Source organism: Carassius gibelio, chromosome B25, assembly GCF_023724105.1.
Source record: "Carassius gibelio isolate Cgi1373 ecotype wild population from Czech Republic chromosome B25, carGib1.2-hapl.c, whole genome shotgun sequence".
NCBI classification, from domain to species: domain Eukaryota; kingdom Metazoa; phylum Chordata; class Actinopteri; order Cypriniformes; family Cyprinidae; genus Carassius; species Carassius gibelio.
The window spans coordinates 7342549-7361517 of record NC_068420.1 but is presented as its reverse complement, the minus strand read 5'-3'; the positions used below and the strand labels follow the sequence as shown (position 1 = coordinate 7361517).

Here is an 18969-nt window from a genome sequence, read left to right as displayed (position 1 = left end):
CTTAAAGATGCATGTAGCAAAATTAAATAAGCATTCTTCTAATCTTCTAGCGTAGAGAAGGGATTTACACTTTTTCTGAGACACCCAAATATGATGATCCCACATGTAAAGGATGCCCTTCCTAAAATGTAAAGGCAGCTATATAGATTTATATACTACACAGTGTGTGAAAAATGGTAAGCATTATATTATAATATTAAGTTGGCATCGACTTCATTAACACTGAATTAAAATTAATATTACTTGTAAAATATTTACAACACTAAAACGCATGTTTGAGCTGTCTCAGATGAAAATATCTTGCTCTGACACATCTTTAAATATGTCAGTGTCAAGATGCACATCTGTAATTCTTTTCTTCTAAGGCATTTTTGTAAAAGTTGCGCAAATATCTTGATTTAACTAAGGCCTAGTCCTGGCTTAAACTAAGCCCCTTTTGTGAAACTGGGTCTTGAAATTATATTCAAATCTATTTAATATTACATTTTTATAATACAGAGAATAGTGCAAAGAAAAGAAAAGTATACTGCAAGGAATGTGAGATTATGCATAAAGCATAATGACAGTAAACTTTTTAAAAAGGCTTTTTGTTTCCCCCTCATCCATCCATCTACAGAATTAATATATTTTTCAGCCATCTTACTGCACACGATGTCTCTCCAGCCTTGGAGCATTATTCCTTTAGCTGCACAGGCTCGGGCATACGAGGAGAACACTGTACACAGACAGTCCTCACTCTTCTCACAGGTACAGCTGGAGTATTTGCATCTCTGAAAATACATAGACACATTGTGTCACTGCATGTTGTGGAAGCTGGGATAAACTGAATTACATTTGTGCTAGATTTAAAGCTAAATAGAAATATGCAATTACAGCACATTCAATTAATAAAACTGAACATGTAAGAATATTAGTAAATACAATAATACAATATAAATTATATTAAATGAACATTGGGTTGCTTAGTTGCAAAAGGTTAAGAAAATGCTGCTTCTCTGTATATAGTCTGCTACTGTTTCAGATCATACTTTGTAGTAGCTGTCTGGATTGACAGTGTTGTGACATTTGGCAAAAAGGCTCTCCTTGTCCTTCATCTTGGAACACCAGTACTCAGCGAAGTGCTCTAAAGGCATCATAAAATACGGCAATTTAATTAAAACTCCTTCTTGAAAAGAAAATGCATAAATGAACAGATATAGCATCAAAAATGGGCAACCCGTAATTTTGCATGGAAATACTGGCCGGTGAATCCGTATTGGAAGAATACTGACACCTGTTGATGTGATTTTTGATCATATGTGACCACCCGCTAGTGCTCTTGATTGCTTCCAAATTGAATTACTATCTAATCCACTTATAAACCCTTTGGTATATGTATAAAACAAGACGAATACAGTATTCGTGACTTTGCCACAATTGACTTTGGGAAGCAAAAAGTCTCTTACCGCTGTCACTGCTGTAGGAGCAGGGGTCGTCCAGTCTCTCAGCACGGTCGGGGCAGTTGGATTGGGCTTTCCAGGCATTTGCGAAGGAAACAGCGGTACCCTCCACCATTCCTTGAGGGGTCGTCAGGTCATCTGACAGCACTTTGTTAAAATTTCCACAGATACCTGCAGAAACAAACAAAAGCCACGACATTGGTTTTCCTGATGAATTCACTTTAAAATGTAGAAGTTTTTTCGTGCTTTTTAAGACCGAGGTCTCACCGCAAGTCTTGCCCTGGAAGCTTTGGTCCACCGTGATGTAGACCTGCATGAGAGGCACCAGCTGTACCTGCACCTGCAGCCCAAAGGTGGTCTGAAGCATGATGTGAAACGATGATGGCATGAACACCGTGAAGTCAGCTGAGAGAAAAAGAGTTGAAGCGTTTGAAAAGGACTTCATATATATATATATTAGCAAATGGGCTCTAAAACACAGAAAATATATTAAAAGCTTCTTCTGCCTCACCTGTTATGTAAGGAAGTGAAATTTCTGCATTGTGTTGTACTGTCCCATCAGCTTTAATAATCAGAGGCTGAAGAAGAAAGATCACCATCATAGTTTTATTTTACATAAGCTACACTGCTTTTCAATTTTATTATTATCTTGAAAATGCATCACGTTTTCCAGAAAATGTTTAAGCAGCACAATTGTTTACAACATTGATGATAAGAAATGTTTTTGCAGCACCAAATCAACATGTCAGAAGGATTTCTGAAGAATCTAATGGCACTGAAGATTGACAGCTCATACATTTTTAATCACAGGAATATGGTACGTTCAAATATATTACAATAGAAAACAGTTGCTTAACAATATTGCTGTTTTGACTGTATTTGCAATCAAATAAATGCAGCCTTGGTAAGCATAAACATTTGAAACATTTCTCTGACCTTAAACTTTTGAACAGCACCGTAACATGTACGTCTCATTATTCACAAAGCCAAATTTACAAGATGGAAGTAGAGAGGTATACTCACATTTTTCATGTCGTTGTCAAACAGCACCACAACAGACTTTAAACAGGTGTCAGTTTGATGACTAAAACATGGAACAATCAGACCTAATATGATGAACTTGGACTCCTTACAGTCCTACAAAAACAAATGCAGAAGTTGACATTTATTAAGAATTTATTAAAGCATGTATAAGATCAGCCATAAATCCCAGCATGTCTTAGCAATTAAATAAGGTGTTGTTAGTAACTAAAACACATACTTTTGAGAGCACATAGTTGCAATCTCCATGGAAAGTGAATTCTTTCCCGTCAAAGGTGGTGAAGTGAGATCCTTCCTCTACTGTGCACAGGCCAGGGCCGGGAATAGTTGTACAGATCCAGTTTCCCTCCTCACATATACTGAGTTACATAATACAATTACAAACAGACGTGGAAAACCATGAGCTTCAGATGCCAACTTGGTAAATCACAGTTCTCTATATTTTTATATATTTATGAAACTGCCATTTTTCCTATTCATCCAGTATCATCATAATTCAGCATTTTGTCATGAATGTGCAGTTTACAGTTATATTGATAAATATACATATTTTTTATTGCATATGAGTAGTAAAATGCATGAAAGGTGTGTGAAAAATGAGTGAAAAGTGTTTTCTTACCATTCTTCCTCATCTTTGCGTAGGATCTCTCCTGAGCTGTAGACACGGTCATGCTTGCACTGACACTTTTCTGCTGGGATGCAGCCCGTGTTTGAGATGTCATCGAACACAGTTCCTATAACAAAAACATAATACATCAATATCAACTTTATGTGGTTCTTAAGAACCAAAAAAAAAAAACAATAAGAACAGTAATATTATGAAACACTATTACAACTTAAAATAACTTATAATATATATATATGTTGGAAACAGTTGTGCTGCTTACTCTTTTAAGGATTCTTCAAAAATAGAATCTTTTGTAACATTCAAAAGCTATCATTACATTTTTTTTTTACTATAACTTTAGATCAATTTAAAACATCCTTGCTGAATAAAAGATTCCTTCTTACCGATCTCAGACTTCTGAACAGTAGTTCATAATAATTTGGATTATATTATAGTGGTACTGACCTGGCGGGCAAAAGCATCCATCAATGTTGTGTTCCTCACACAGTTCATTTGTGTCTTTGTGTGAGCATGTGTCCATACAGGGAGAGCCACTTTCAGAATGTACCATATTGTAGGGGCACTTCATGGCTGCATAGGAATACAAGACACACAGAGTCTTTACAACTGCTATTAATAAGGAATGAAGACAAAGGAACCGCTCAAGAGAGAAAAATCCTACCATTTTCACCAGAATTATCAATGCATTTCTTACCACAGAAGTTTGCTGTCCTCCAGGACGGTGGAGTTCCTCCGGAGTGAGAGCACTGACGTGAATATTCAGACAAAGTCGCACAAAGCGCAGAGGTGCTGGTGTCTTCATCTTCAGGTTGGCTCGAGCAAATATCATTCATACAGGCCTTGATATATGGCTCTGGGTTCAAAACCCAGCTACAAGAAGACCACTTTTCATCCTCCAAAAGATCTGCACAATTTGCCCGCTGTTGTGAAAAGGACGTGGAAAATCTTGAAGGTCCATATTATGTAACACTGCTAGAATTCTGAGTTGCTGTTGTGACTATCAATTTAATCTGGAACGATCAGCTCTCTTCAGTAACTTACAAATTTTTCACATTTGTCCACCACATTTTCCTCATCGTCGCTTTCAAAAGGATCTTCACAGACGTGTGTTGGGTTGGGAACTCTGTGCATATTACCGAACTCCGCATAGCCAACCCTCCGTCCTGTTAAGGAATAAGACAGACGCTTGATCTTGGATATTGTTAAAACTCTTGGAGATTCATTAAACTAGGTATCCATGTGGAATAATCATTTATACTGTTCATAATTGGTCAAATAATCACTAATATAGAGAAAAGTAATAAATCAGGCTGTAAAAGTGACTTACCAGATTCAATGAATTCACTATAAACTGGAACTCCATTGAAGTCACCACACAGTCCACAAGTCTGATTGGAATATTTGGAGTCTAGTTCCACCTAACAAAGGACCACACAAAATGCACTGTTAGATCATTTGATTTGATCAGAGCAAGAGAAACCATGGAGTAAGGAATATATATATATTATCGCAAACTCACAAAGTTCTTTATAAACAATGAACCTCTAAGAGTGAGAGTGTTAGGAAAGTGTGAATTGCATGAATCATATATTTTGATTCTTGAGAGTTGGCAGCCCTGGTTAAAGATGTAGTTTCATAAGAGTTGTTTTGAGCTCATAATGAGCTTATAAACTCACCATAACAGCATCCTCTTTGTTCCACATGACAGTGATGCCCATTTTGGAATAGAGTCTGGTGTAAATTGTGTTCTCTTCCACAAGGATCCCTGCGACATGCACGGGCAGCGTTACTCTGAACAAGAGAAAAGATATCAATGAAAGACTGACCAACCAGAATACCCTTTTAAGTCTTTTACAGCTGGTTGGGTTCCCCAGAATCGTACTTTTCTCCATTGACCACGACCTGTTCCTCTGTGAACTCAACGCCAATGTCATTGATGGAAATGGACACCCTGCTGATCTTTGGGCCAGTGCTGTGTTCTGTTCTCTTCACGTGAACTGAGAACTGGCGGATGAGGCTTTGGCAGTCGGAGACCAGGTTATACTCGCACATCCCTGGGAACTGATACAGGTCTCCATCGAACGTCTTGAAGTGGAAGTTTCCCCACATGCTACAGACGTTGTTGCCATGGTTGCTGGGATAGACTGCACACAAAATGGGCGAAAACAAAGAAATATGAAAGTTTGACATATTTTAGAAAACGTTTGAGAGAGCTTGAAGTAACTTTTTGAAACAATTGAAAATATTTAGTAAATTCTAAGGCATCAATGACAGTATCAGATTGTCACGCCCCCGGGCTGATCTGTCTGTTTTTCCCCATAGTGTGTGTTGTTTACACTTACCATGTGCTTCTGTGTCACCGTGGTGCCCGTCTCCGCCCTCTTGTTTCATTATTATCTTGTTATTGGTCACCATCACCTGCTCTGCATTATGATAATCACTCCTTCTCTATTTAGTCTCCTCATGTGTGCTGTCTGTTGTCAGATCGTCGAGTTGTTTTCGTCCATGTCTCAACTTTATCCACATCTCTTGTTTAGCCTACACAGAGATCGTGCCCGTTTTGTTTTCATCCTCTAGTTTGTTTGTTTTTTCCCACTTCCTCCTGCTTTCAGGCAGCGCTACTCTCCAGCCTTCCGTGTTAGAGCTCACCGATCGCTGTCACTCCTCTTCTTCGCCGCGCCACAGCGCGCCACCAGTTCCCCGCCTCAACAGCGCCCCCGCCTCCCTGTCAGTTTGTCCGGGCATTGCATCAGAGGATTTCCTAGTGGAATTCGTCCAGGAGGCTCTTTTGGATCTGCTCCAGACTGCCCTGTTCCTGGATAGTTTTTTGTTAATTCTCATTTTTATTTTTTTCTCTGTCCTTTGGAATTAAGCCATCTAATAAACTGACCTTTTGAGCATCTGCAACTGAGTCCCAGTCTCGCCCCTTGACAGAACGATCTGACCACCATGGACTCAGCAGGTGCAGATCCCCTCAGATCAGCCGTCACCCAGCAGGGCATTCTCCTGGGCCAACATGCCTCCCAGCTAACGTCCACATCGCGGGAGGTTGAGTTCCTTAATGCCAAGTTGTCGGAGCTGACTGCCCAGCTCCAGGAACTTCAGAGACAGACACCTGCAAGATCGGAGGACCCCACTAGCCTTTCCTCTACCCGTCATGATCCTGAGCCTCATGCCAACAACCCACCTCCCTATGATGGGAACCCTAACTCCTGCAGAGCCTTCCTGTCTCAGTGCTCCCTAGTCTTCGCCCTCCAGCCCCGCCGATATGCCCAGGAAGAGACTAAGGTGGCTTATGTTCTAACCCTCCTCACAGGCAGAGCCCGTGACTGGGGAACTTCAGTGTGGGAGGCCCGGGCTCCCTTTTGTGCCTCGTTTGGGGCTTTTCGACAGGAGATGGTCAAATTATTCGACCGTTCTGCTCGGGGTGATGAAGCAGCGGCCCAGCTGGCACGGCTACAGCAAGGAGGCCGCTCAGTGACCGAGTATGCCATTGAATTCAAGACCTTAGCAGCGGCCTGTGACTGGAATGAGGGGGCTTGCAGAGCTGTGTTTCGTGCTGGACTAGACGAGGAGATCCAAGACAAGATCGCCACCCAAGAGCTTCCACGCAGTTTCGATGATCTGGTCGACCTGGCCCTCCGTGTTGAGAACCGCCTTCGCCTTCGTCACCAACAACTGACTGCTCGCACTTCTTGGAGGGTGGGTGAAATGACCAGCGAATCCACCCCGGTCCTGCCTCTGCCATCTCCTGCTGACCCTGAACCCATGCAGGTGGGACGACTGCGTCTTACTTCCCAGCAGAAGCAAGAGAGACTCACCCGGGGCTTATGTCTCTACTGTGGGAGGGCCGGACACTTCGTTGGAAAATGCCCGCTAAAAGCCAAGGCCCATCAGTAGCCAGGGGGATTCTGGTGGGCACATCTCCGCTTAATTTCCCCCACTCCTCCCGCACACTACTTCCCGTGGGTGTCCAGTTCGGAGGTTCTCGTCACTCCTGTTCGGCCCTGGTGGATTCTGGGGCTGGTGGTAGTTTCCTGGACACGGCACTGGCCAAGCAGTGGGGAATTCCCGCCATTCCCCTCTCTACTCCTATCTCTGTTCGGTCTCTGGATGATTCCCCTATCACTACCATCACTCACCTCACCCCTCCTGTAAGTCTTATCGTTTCTGGCAATCACCATGAGATAACCGAGCTGTACCTTCTTGATTCCCCGAGTGCCCCCGTGGTTCTGGGACACCCGTGGTTGGTGCAGCACGGTCCTCATGTGGATTGGGCCAGAAACTCAGTCTTGTCTTGGAAACAGTCTTGTCTTGAGTCTTGTTTGGGTTCTGCCTCTTTTCCTGGTTTTGTGTTTCCTGTTGTGCAGGTGGATGATGCTGATCTGTCCGGGGTGCCGGAGGAGTACTGCGATCTGCGGCAGGTCTTCAGCAAGTCCCGGGCTGTGTCCCTGCCTCCTCACCGGCCTTATGATTGTGCCATCAACCTCCTCCCAGGCACTTCTCCGCCCAGGGGTCGGTTATATTCCCTGTCTGGTCCAGAAAGAGAGGCTATGGACAAATATATTCGTGAGTCCCTTGATGCCGGTCTCATCCGTCCCTCCTCGTCTCCTGCTGGCGCAGGGTTTTTCTTTGTTAAGAAGAAGGACGGCTCCTTGCGCCCTTGTATTGATTACAGAGGTTTGAATGACATTACCATTAAAAATAGGTACCCCCTGCCCTTAATGTCATCTGCCTTTGAACTTTTGCAGGGAGCCAAGGTCTTCAGTAAGTTGGACCTCCGTAATGCTTATCACCTGGTTCGGATTCGAGAGGGGGATGAGTGGAAGACAGCATTCAACACTCCTTCGGGACATTATGAGTACCGGGTGCTACCCTTTGGCCTGACAAATGCCCCAGCTGTCTTCCAGGCCCTGGTTAATGACGTGTTGCGAGACATGGTTAACAAGTTTGTCTTTGTGTACCTAGATGACATTCTTATTTTCTCTCCTTCACTTCAGGTACACACCCAACACGTGCGCCAGGTGCTACAACGGCTGCTGGAGAACCAGCTATATGTTAAAGCGGAGAAGTGCGTTTTCCACTCCAAGTCAGTTCCCTTCCTGGGCTATATCATTTCGGCGGAGGGAATCAAAGCTGATCCCGCTAAGGTAAGGGCCGTAGCCGAGTGGCCACCTCCAGACTCACGAAAGGCACTGCAGCGGTTTCTGGGATTTGCCAACTTCTACAGGCGCTTCATCAGAAACTTTAGTCAGGTTGCTGCACCCTTGACAGCTCTTACTTCCACTAAGGTACCGTTTAGGTGGAATTTGAAGGCTCAGGAGGCCTTTAATGACCTAAAGTCCCGATTCATTTCTGCTCCTGTTCTTTCATTTCCAGACCCTGAACGCCAGTTTATTGTGGAGGTGGATGCTTCTGAGATTGGAGTAGGTGCGGTCCTTTCTCAGAGATCCCCCAGAGATGGGAAGGTACATCCCTGTGCCTACTACTCTCACCGCCTGAGCCCAGCAGAACGGAATTATGACGTAGGGAACCGGGAACTGTTGGCGGTCAGGCTAGCCTTGGGTGAGTGGCGTCACTGGTTGGAGGGGTCAGCACAGCCCTTCTTGGTTTGGACGGACCATAAGAACTTGGAATATGTCCGTTCGGCCAAGAGGGTGAGTTCACGCCAGGCCCGATGGGCACTCTTCTTTGGCCGGTTCAACTTCTCTCTCTCGTATCGCCCAGGCTCCAAAAATATAAAACCTGATGCCCTCTCCCGTCTTTACAGAGATACAAAAGGAACCAGTGTATCTACTGAAACAATTATCCCTAAAGAGATTGTGGTAGGGTCCCTCTCCTGGGACGTGGAGAGGAGAGTGCTGGAAGCCATACGAGAGAGAGAGGTGCCGAGGGAGTGCCCAGAGGGTAGACTTTTCGTGCCGGATGGGCTGCGCCCTGAAGTCCTCCAGTGGGGGCATTCATCCAAGTTAGTCTGTCATCCTGGGGTTCGGAGATCTCTGGCTGCCATCCGCCAGCGATTTTGGTGGCCATCCATGGCCCAGGACGTCAGGCAGTTTGTGTTTGCCTGCCCAATTTGCGCCCAGAACAAGAGTTCTAATCAGCCTCCTGTTGGTCTGCTACAGCCCTTACCCATCCCCTCCCGCCCCTGGTCACACATAGCCCTTGACTTTGTCACTGGTCTTCCACCATCGAGGGGTAACACCGTAGTATTGACGGTGGTTGATCGCTTCTCTAAAGCGGCCCATTTCATCCCCCTTCCCAAACTGCCTTCAGCTAAGGAGACCGCTCAAGTGGTGGTTGACCACATCTTCCGGATTCATGGCCTTCCGGTGGACGTGGTTTCTGATAGGGGGCCACAGTTTGTCTCCCGATTCTGGAAGGAGTTCTGTCGACAGATCGGGGCCTCTACGAGTCTGTCGTCAGGTTTTCACCCTCAGACCAATGGGCAGTCCGAGCGGGCAAACCAGGTTTTGGAACAAGCTCTCCGCTGCCTGACGTCCCATAATCCGAGTTCTTGGAGCCAACAGTTATCCTGGATTGAATATGCCCATAACTCCTTGCCAGTGGCGGCCACAGGTATGTCTCCATTCCAGTGCTCCATTGGTTTTCAACCTCCTATGTTCCCCTCACAGGAACCCGATGCTGCTGTTCCGTCTGCCTTAGCCTTCGTCCGCAGGTGTCGCCGCACCTGGAGGAGGGCTGAGGAAACCTTGGCTCGGGTTTCCAGACGAACCAAAGCAGCGGCTGACCGTCACCGTATTCCTGCTCCCCGCTACGTATGTGGTCAGAGAGTATGGCTGTCTACCAAGGACCTTCCTCTCCGGGTGGCTTCTCGCAAGTTAGCCCCCAGGTTCATGGGGCCATATCAGATCACCAAGGTATTGAGTCCGGTGGCGGTAAAGCTCAAGTTACCTCCCATACTTGGTCGGGTACACCCAGTCTTTCATGTTTCTCGGGTCAAACCTGTGTTTCATTCTCGCCTTAACCCATCTGCTACTAACCCTCCCCCTCCCCGTCTAGTGGATGGTTCCCCAGCCTTCACTGTCAGGAGGTTGCTGGATGTCAGACGTCGTGGTCGGGGATTTCAGTATCTGGTGGACTGGGAGGGATATGGTCCGGATGAGAGGAGTTGGGTCCCGGCTCGGGATATTCTGGATCGGTCGCTGATCGAGGACTTCAACCGGCAGCGTGGTGGTACCTTCCCTGGAGCGCCAGGGGGCGCTCCTGGGGAGGGGGGTAATGTCACGCCCCCGGGCTGATCTGTCTGTTTTTCCCCATAGTGTGTGTTGTTTACACTTACCATGTGCTTCTGTGTCACCGTGGTGCCCGTCTCCGCCCTCTTGTTTCATTATTATCTTGTTATTGGTCACCATCACCTGCTCTGCATTATGATAATCACTCCTTCTCTATTTAGTCTCCTCATGTGTGCTGTCTGTTGTCAGATCGTCGAGTTGTTTTCGTCCATGTCTCAACTTTATCCACATCTCTTGTTTAGCCTACACAGAGATCGTGCCCGTTTTGTTTTCATCCTCTAGTTTGTTTGTTTTTTCCCACTTCCTCCTGCTTTCAGGCAGCGCTACTCTCCAGCCTTCCGTGTTAGAGCTCACCGATCGCTGTCACTCCTCTTCTTCGCCGCGCCACAGCGCGCCACCAGTTCCCCGCCTCAACAGCGCCCCCGCCTCCCTGTCAGTTTGTCCGGGCATTGCATCAGAGGATTTCCTAGTGGAATTCGTCCAGGAGGCTCTTTTGGATCTGCTCCAGACTGCCCTGTTCCTGGATAGTTTTTTGTTAATTCTCATTTTTATTTTTTTCTCTGTCCTTTGGAATTAAGCCATCTAATAAACTGACCTTTTGAGCATCTGCAACTGAGTCCCAGTCTCGCCCCTTGACACAGATAGTATCAGGTTCAGGTTTCCTTCTTTCCAGATGCTGACATCAATGCTGTTTTTAACCACAACATCAAGCTATTTGACAAGATAGAATCATCTTTATGATCTTTAATTGAAATTCATCTTTGCACCAACACTGCCATGGTCAAAGTTATAATCCTAAAGAAACATATCATGATTAAAAAGAAATTAATTTACAATTATTTGAAAATAAGAGAAAGAGAGAGAGAGAGAGAGAATTTCAAATATAAAAGCTTCCAAATCGTATACTGATTAATCTAAACTTAAATAATTAAACGAGACAGATGAAACTCCTCGAGAACCATTTCAAGTAGGAAAGTTAACTCTTATATACCTGTCTTTGAATCAACCTGAATGCCGGTAAGGACCAGAAGCAGTGTGCAGACTGTAGATGCTCTCCAGTCCATGGTGGGAGATGAGAGAGGTCTACAGATAGAGCTCCAGTACTGTGGGATTCCTTTTCATACCCTCTTTTATATCATTTCTCATTCACCTTTCACTCCCCACCCTGCAGGGAGGGTCAACCTGCTGTTACCAAAGTCCAGTGATGGCATGAGTGTGTGTCCATGAGGGCGGCAGTTACCTCTCTAAATGATGTTTGATGAGACGTTTAATAAAATTGATGTAATGAACATTATATTTACAGCAGGGTGTGAATAATTTACAACTTCTGTGTATATGTATGATGAGGATTAGTAAAAATAACATTCACCGATAAATCCTGCAAAATAAATATACAATACATGATTAATAATTCATTTAGCAGCTGATAAGGAGAATGAGATGAGGACTAATGGTCTTGTGTAAATAAGTCTTAAGTGTCCGGAGTTACTTTGTAGACATCCATATGAATGTCTCAAGAAGGATATGACCATAAATGTGTCAAATTAATCAAATCAAGCTTGCAGCAAAATGGCAATACATGTGGAGTGACCACATATATGATTGCGTGTGAGGTTTGAACATCCTGTCTGTGATGCAGATAACTTGACGTTCAGCATCTTTGCAGGTACACAGGTGTGTCTCAATCTCCTGAATGCCACCTGTGCTTTTGTGAATTAAAACACACTGACCATTCACCATCTGGCAGTGCTCATATCCTGATCCTTTTCTTGATAAAGATTTTAGACTTGTGAGAAATGTGATGTCATGCATAACCATTTATGGCTACTTCTTCAGCTATTTTTTCAAGCAAGGCTGACCCTGTAGACCTTTCCAAATCTGGAAATTAAACATTAGTCATCAAAAAGTTCTACAGTATTTAAATTAAATTAAATTAAATTAAATTAAATTAAATTAAATTAAATTAAATTAAATTAAATTAAATTAAATTAAATTAAATTAAGAGTTTTTGGGGACATTTCTGATTGTTGTTTAGTTGCTGTAAAAATAACCACATTGATACAGACAGAATTTAGACAAAATTATGTTCATAAAAATAAATTCAAACCTAATAATAAAAAAATTAATAAAAAATAAAATCAATTTATGAATATATGGACATGTTTGACCCCTTTCAACTTTAGAAAAATAATTAGTTAATCCAAAAATAAAATGTTTAAAGTAGTAATAATTTAAAGTAGAATGTCCAAGCTGCTCATTTATGTATCCTAAATATAAATACATATTTTTTACATTTTAAATTAAATGTTATTATTATTATTAAACATATTTTTTTTATGTTTTTTATTTCATTTTTTATATATATATTACAAAATATATATTGCTGTTTTAATCTGTTTTCAGGCTCTTTAGTGCTATTGTTGTTGCAAAAATTATGATGAAGTTTCATTTAGAATTAAATATCGCAAAATAAATCTGATAATGCAATAAAACAAACACTTTTTAAGATCTACTTTCAGTATATTTTATTCAAATATAATATTTTAATCAAGGAATACGGAAATATGGGGGGGGTATAGGGGGAATATACAGTTAAACATATTACATATTATAAACATAAAATCATTATGCATTTCCAGTTCTGTTTGCAAGCTCAAATGGATTCATGTATCTGTGTAGCTCAATATGATAAATGAAGGAACACTGATATTATGATTATATGTAATTATTTACAGAATGTTTTAATTAATTTAATAATAAATAAGGGTTTGTTGACAGGGCCCTTTATTTCTTTCCACAGTGAATAATCAGAAAGCTGGCAAGCCATCAGACAACAAGAATATTCAGGCACTCCTATGTAAATCATTGTTCAGCTGACAGCAAATATAATAATTTTGTGATATTGAGATCTGCCCAAGCCATCAAACAACCTTTAGTAGAGCAAAAGTTCCTCCCAAGACAAACATCAGGTTTTTGATATGCATGTAAAGTGAGCTCCAATCCGAAAGCTCCACCTTTTCATGACACTGCAAACGCAAGTGTTGACAGTCAAAGACAAGCGTCTTAAGACAGCTGTTCTTCAGAAAATACCCTTATGAAACCGGGCAACTTTGTTGGCAAAGGGAGGGAACAAATATAAAATAATGGATAAACCAACACTGGTTGAGTTTCTATTGACACTGCCAATGTTGTGCATGTAGCCTACAGTGCATACTGCAGTACTTTTCCTCCTTGATCATAATGAGTTCAAGACAGGTCAAAAGTATTTCCAGGGAAAAAGTACAAAATCTTAATTGAAGAAAAAAAAATGCTAAAAATATCAAAGAGTAAAAACGAATGTAAAACTAACTGTAATAGCCTGCACTATCAGAGGTTAAAGACATGCCAATAGAGGAACTATCACAAATATCATGTACATTTAGGTAAACTCCAGCCACAGGTACGGTTTTTCACAGGAACTGAATCTTACACAACATTGGTTCGTTGTCATCCCAGATGTTCTGGTAATCTGGTCAAGTTTTCTTCACAGTAAGTAATACTGAAGATGCTACAATCGCAGGCAAAGACATAGCCCTGGACAACGGTTATTATTCACAAATATATAAATCAGAATTAAGTACTCTGTTATAAGTTCAATTAAGAACAAGTACCGTGGGGAAATGTGTAAAACCAACTGAGAAACGCTGTTAGACAGGTGCATGATAAAGTCAGTTTCAGTAGGTGGACAGCAGTGCCTTCCTATGGTGAGATGTAGGTACGGCAGAGCATATGACAATACCTTCTTTGTGGCCTGGTAGGTACTGAATGTGTTCTCTTGATATTAAACAAGGACTACATTTTAGGATGCACATTTCATCATTGCTTGACAGTTGGATTTAAAGTGTTAGTGCTCAGCTTTATTTCAGTGCAAAAAAATCCAGGGGACTGTAATTGATGCTCTTTATTATGCTTTATTGTGATTTTAATTCAGTTCATTGGAAAGAAAAGTACCGCATTATCTCATGCATTACCAGAGAGTGTAACAAATAAAAGAAAAAACACACAGGATCCCTTCTGTGAGATAACAGACTAGAGTTAACCTTACCCTTAGAACAAACCACACAGAAAAACATTAATGGTGCAATATTAGCCAAAATAACTATAGCCATTAATGCACTGTAACAATCATATTAAATCATTTCCATTATTGTATATATATTTTGAAATTGTAATATGTCAGATTATTGAGTCATGTTCAAATCAGCAGTCAATTAGGATCTAATCTTATCCGGTCGAAGGGTGAAATTCTCCTCCTGGCAGCAGGAACCGCTGTGCATCAAATCGTTCATGTGCATCGAATACCTGTGCAGGTTTCCAAGAAAAAACAAAACAAAACAAAAAAAAAAACATTATAGTACAGCTGAATGTGCTTACATCGTTTTATCCTAATATACACTGTCTCCAAAAAGGTTGGCTACCAAAAATTAATGTTGAAGATTTTCCAATAGCTTTTAACTTATATTTGCTGTATGTATGTTTTTGACTCTGCTAAATCATAAAAATACCATAATAAGTTTGCAGAGACATGCTTAGTTAACATACTCTGAAACATCTGAAAACCATTCCTACAGTCAATTACTCTCCTTTGAAAATGTGTGTTCTGGGCCAGAAAGTGGGTCTCTGTTTTGGTTTGTGAAACCCACCCACTGACAGTTTACCCAATTGTATTTCAGCGGAAAACACATTTCATTCTGAGGAGGAGGGTCCGGGTGAAAAAAAAAAAAAAAAAAAACCCTCTCAGTATTTAGAATTTGGACTGTAATACCTAGTTCAACCACTCAGTGTCAAGCCTACATACAGCACCTTTAAGTCTATTGAATTGATATTCCAATCATTGTAGAAGAAATTATACAATTAATTTAATTAGCAATGACATATTGATATCTCATGTATCTATATATACACATATGGATAATTAATTTATGGAAAATATAATTAATCAATAACTAAAAATCAACATTTGGTAGTTACTCACATCGATTCACACATGTACAGTCGCCAGTGCAGGATTTAACTTCATCATCTTTGATGAAATTACAATTTTTGACATCCAGTCGGGTGATGTTCTTCTCGGAAGCACAGCTGCGGTGTTCACCTGAGAGATAAGAGAGGTATGTAAGCCAGTGACTTTAATGAACAACATTTTATATAGTGCCTAACGTGTTATTTTTTATTTGTTTAACATATCTTAAATTATCTGCGGACAAGCATTTTAACAATTAAACAAATAATTTGTGTGAGGATGTTCAGTGTAAAGAATGGCTTACAGATCTGGCAACATCCATCTGTGTCATCTTTTATTGTTCCCTGTAAAGACAGCAACAATAGAACACACTTTTTTAAATAGAGAACATTTACACATTTCTCAAAGTATGGTCAAATCTCATAAAACATACAGTTTTCCAAAACATTGTATATTTTATACTAAAAAGCACATATATTATTTTCTTGAAGAAATACTCAAAATTTTCAAATCCTAAGCTCAAACACTTAACACAGCCATATAAAGAATATTCACACAATTGTGTTACTCAGTATTACTTTCTTTCAAGGATGAAATATGTACAGTATGTGTGTGTGTGTGTGTGTACTAATTTTGATCATATATATATATATATATATATATATACATACATTCTCCATTCACATGCATACATTAGTACTCTCACACACTTACATTCTCCATTCACATGCATACATTAGTACTCTCACACACTTACATTCTCCATTCACATGCATATATTTCTACCTTTTTTTTAAGCAGGAAGCCACTCTCAGACCAAGAAATACATGTGCAAGAATTACTCCGCTCTCCCTCCAAAATTTAATGATGCTATTAATTACAGTGTATTTATCTAAGAAAGTTCTGGTAATACAAGGTAACTACATGGGGTAGGGTTAGGTTTATGGGTAGGTTCAGGGTTAGTACCTAGTTATTACATAGTTATTGTAATTACTATAATAAGTACATAGTATGTACATGAGGAACAGGACTGTAAAATAAAGTGCTACCATTTTTCTTATTGATTATTTTACTTTCTTGCTTTCTGGAAAGTACATTGAATTACCATTGTGTACGAAATGTGCTATATAAATAAACTTGCCTTGCCTTGCCTTACCTTGCAATGAGTCCAAATCTTGAGTTATGAAAATAATATAAAGATATCGTTGTCCCCAACTTGCAACTTTCTACTTTTTACTTCCTAAATTAACTTTAAAGAAAGAATCCATAGACACTTATAATATGTGTAACTGGCAACGCGATCCTCAGACACAACTCGCTTAGGGGACGAGGCCATGTAACCTTTTCACGATGATAATATTTATGTTTAAAACCCACATAGCTTGTTGAAATACTTGTGTGTGTGTGTGAGAGAGAGAGAGAGTAGAAATGTATGCATGTGTGTGAATGGAGAATGTACATGTGTGAGAGTGCCATAATGAATTATGGCTTGTACAGCCCCTCATATATATGTCAATGTTTGGAATAACATTAGAGTGAGTGCTGTTATTAACCACCCCCCATCACACCTTGATGTTACACACATAGCTGCAACTTTTGTTTGCCTTAATTTAAAAGTATGTTTCTTTGTTTGTGAAATTTTTTTGAAGAGCACTCACCTTAGTCTGGAAAAAAAATAAGAAAACCTACAATACATCAAAGCCATACATCCAAACTTAAGCATTAGCAGAAAGCAACAGTAATACAAAATACAAGCTTACAGGTACACATTCATTTGGATTAATGTAAGGGCATGTTTTAATGCTCTCCACAATCGCAAGGGAGCCATTAACTTCTTTGCAGGTACCGGTCGTACATTTAAACTTGTATTCCTCTTGAACCTAAACAGAAAGGCAGAGAGGCTATATGTGGTTTGAAAAACAGCACAGATAATTTATCTGATTAACTAAAAAAATTAAGAAAACATTTTTGACCATGTACCTTGAGTTTAGGTGTGGTCTTGTCTGGTGCATTGTAAATACAGCAATATTGTTTACATGTTCCACAGCACTCTTTTTCTTCTTTCACATATTCAAAGCACTTGAAGGAAAATAAGTTTGTAGTTTAATAATTCACTCCTTTTGACAGACTCATTAAAAGGAACCAGAGCCAGATTCACAAAACATTACAATCTTCTTAACTCGTATTTTCAATCGTTAGTTTAAGATTGTGTAACAATAAAATTGTTAAATCAAAATTCTTATATAGTAAGTTAAAAATTATTAAACATAACTTATTAAAATTAAGAAGATTTTCATCACAACTGTAGAATCAATGAGGAAAAACTGTATTGCATCTGAAAATTACAGCAATGCAAAATACATACATACAAACAAGTGTGAAGTGGAGTTTAAGCTAGTGATTTTACTTACAGGTTTACAGTCACGTGAACTGGTGTAAGTGCACTTCTCAGTGCTCTTCTCAATAACAGGCGAGCCATCAATTTCATGACAGGTAACATTTTCACATTTGTGCATGCGGAATTCTCCAACCTGACAAAAGACAGACAGACTCAATGAAGACAGAAGGACAGAGCAGATTCATTGTCTGATGAACTAAAAGGATTAAGAAATGTGTACAAAAGTTTACAAATGTACAGTACCCGAATTATATAAGTGGTTTGGTCTTCTGTGTAAGTACAGTTCTTTGGTACACATCTTCCACAGCACTCTCCTTCTTGTTTCACATATTCAGAGCCCTTGAAGGGTAAAAACAAAACAGGTTAACAAACCAATTTTAATTTTAACTCTTATTTTAGTTCCATTTTCTAAATGAAATTCCAAACACAGGTTTGGTTGGAGCCTTATCATTTAGTTCTGTCAATCCTCATTACAAGCCCATATAATCCAGCAGTCATTGGGATATCTCAGCAGACAATTCTTCCAGCATCCCTCCACCTCCCCATCTCCTCCTCTATTTCTGTTATTCTCCTTCTATGTAGTCCTGAGATGGGGGGCATTGGGACTCTGAGCTCAAGCAGAGACTCGTGTTAGATCCTCCACAGAGGACAGCAAGGCAAGTCCATTTACCAATAACCATCAGGACTGGATGGGCCGGCAAAATCGTGAATTTAAGAATAAAATTATGATTATTTCATATTCGCCAAAATACTGTAATTTTTAATATAGCTAGTTCTTAAGACAAATCTTAAGATTTCAAATACTTGAATAAAACATTGTTAAAAATTCTTCTTGAAGTTAGAAATGTAATTTTTTTTTTTTCTCAATAAGACCTTGGCTAAATCACAACTTTAGAAAAAATCTGAAAAACTGAACTGTGTCAGAAAATGACAGCCATGCAAGACACATAGAAAACAAGTGTGTAGTGCGAAGTTTAAGCTAGCTATTTTACATACAGGTTTACAGTCACGTGAACTGGTGTAAGTGCACTTCTCAGTGCTCTTCTCAATCACAGGCGAGCCATCAATTTCATGACAGGTAACACTTTCACATTTGTGCATGCGGACTTCTCCAACCTGACAAAAGACAGACAGACTCAATGAGGAAGGAGATTCATTGTCTGATGAATTAAAAGAATTAAGAAATGTTCACAAAAGTTTAGAAA

The 18969-nt window shown here is 40.5% G+C and overlaps 1 protein-coding gene and 1 long non-coding RNA gene across 2 annotated transcripts in view; both read right to left on the bottom strand.

Annotated features, from left to right (window-relative positions):
• The window catches only part of LOC128014576 (mucin-2), a 31777-nt gene extending 20271 nt beyond the window's left edge, over positions 1-11506 (bottom strand). The window contains exons 1-15 of the mRNA XM_052598244.1: positions 11356-11506; positions 4991-5252; positions 4785-4899; positions 4436-4526; positions 4150-4271; positions 3803-4028; positions 3553-3678; positions 3100-3214; positions 2701-2839; positions 2463-2576; positions 1951-2017; positions 1707-1844; positions 1446-1610; positions 1029-1123; positions 644-770 (exon numbers count right to left, since the gene is read on the bottom strand). Coding sequence (XP_052454204.1) covers positions 644-770; positions 1029-1123; positions 1446-1610; positions 1707-1844; positions 1951-2017; positions 2463-2576; positions 2701-2839; positions 3100-3214; positions 3553-3678; positions 3803-4028; positions 4150-4271; positions 4436-4526; positions 4785-4899; positions 4991-5252; positions 11356-11428 — 1975 coding nt within the window. The 5' untranslated portion in view covers positions 11429-11506. The remainder of the gene's footprint in view (positions 1-643; positions 771-1028; positions 1124-1445; positions 1611-1706; positions 1845-1950; positions 2018-2462; positions 2577-2700; positions 2840-3099; positions 3215-3552; positions 3679-3802; positions 4029-4149; positions 4272-4435; positions 4527-4784; positions 4900-4990; positions 5253-11355) is intronic.
• Positions 11507-15677: 4171 nt separating this feature from the next.
• On the bottom strand, positions 15678-17444 carry LOC128014628 (uncharacterized). The gene is made up of 3 exons (XR_008183602.1): positions 17347-17444; positions 17127-17246; positions 15678-15710 (listed from the first exon to the last, which is right to left on the bottom strand). It is a non-coding gene; the product is annotated as an uncharacterized LOC128014628 (long non-coding RNA).
• Between the last annotated feature and the right edge of the window lie 1525 nt (positions 17445-18969).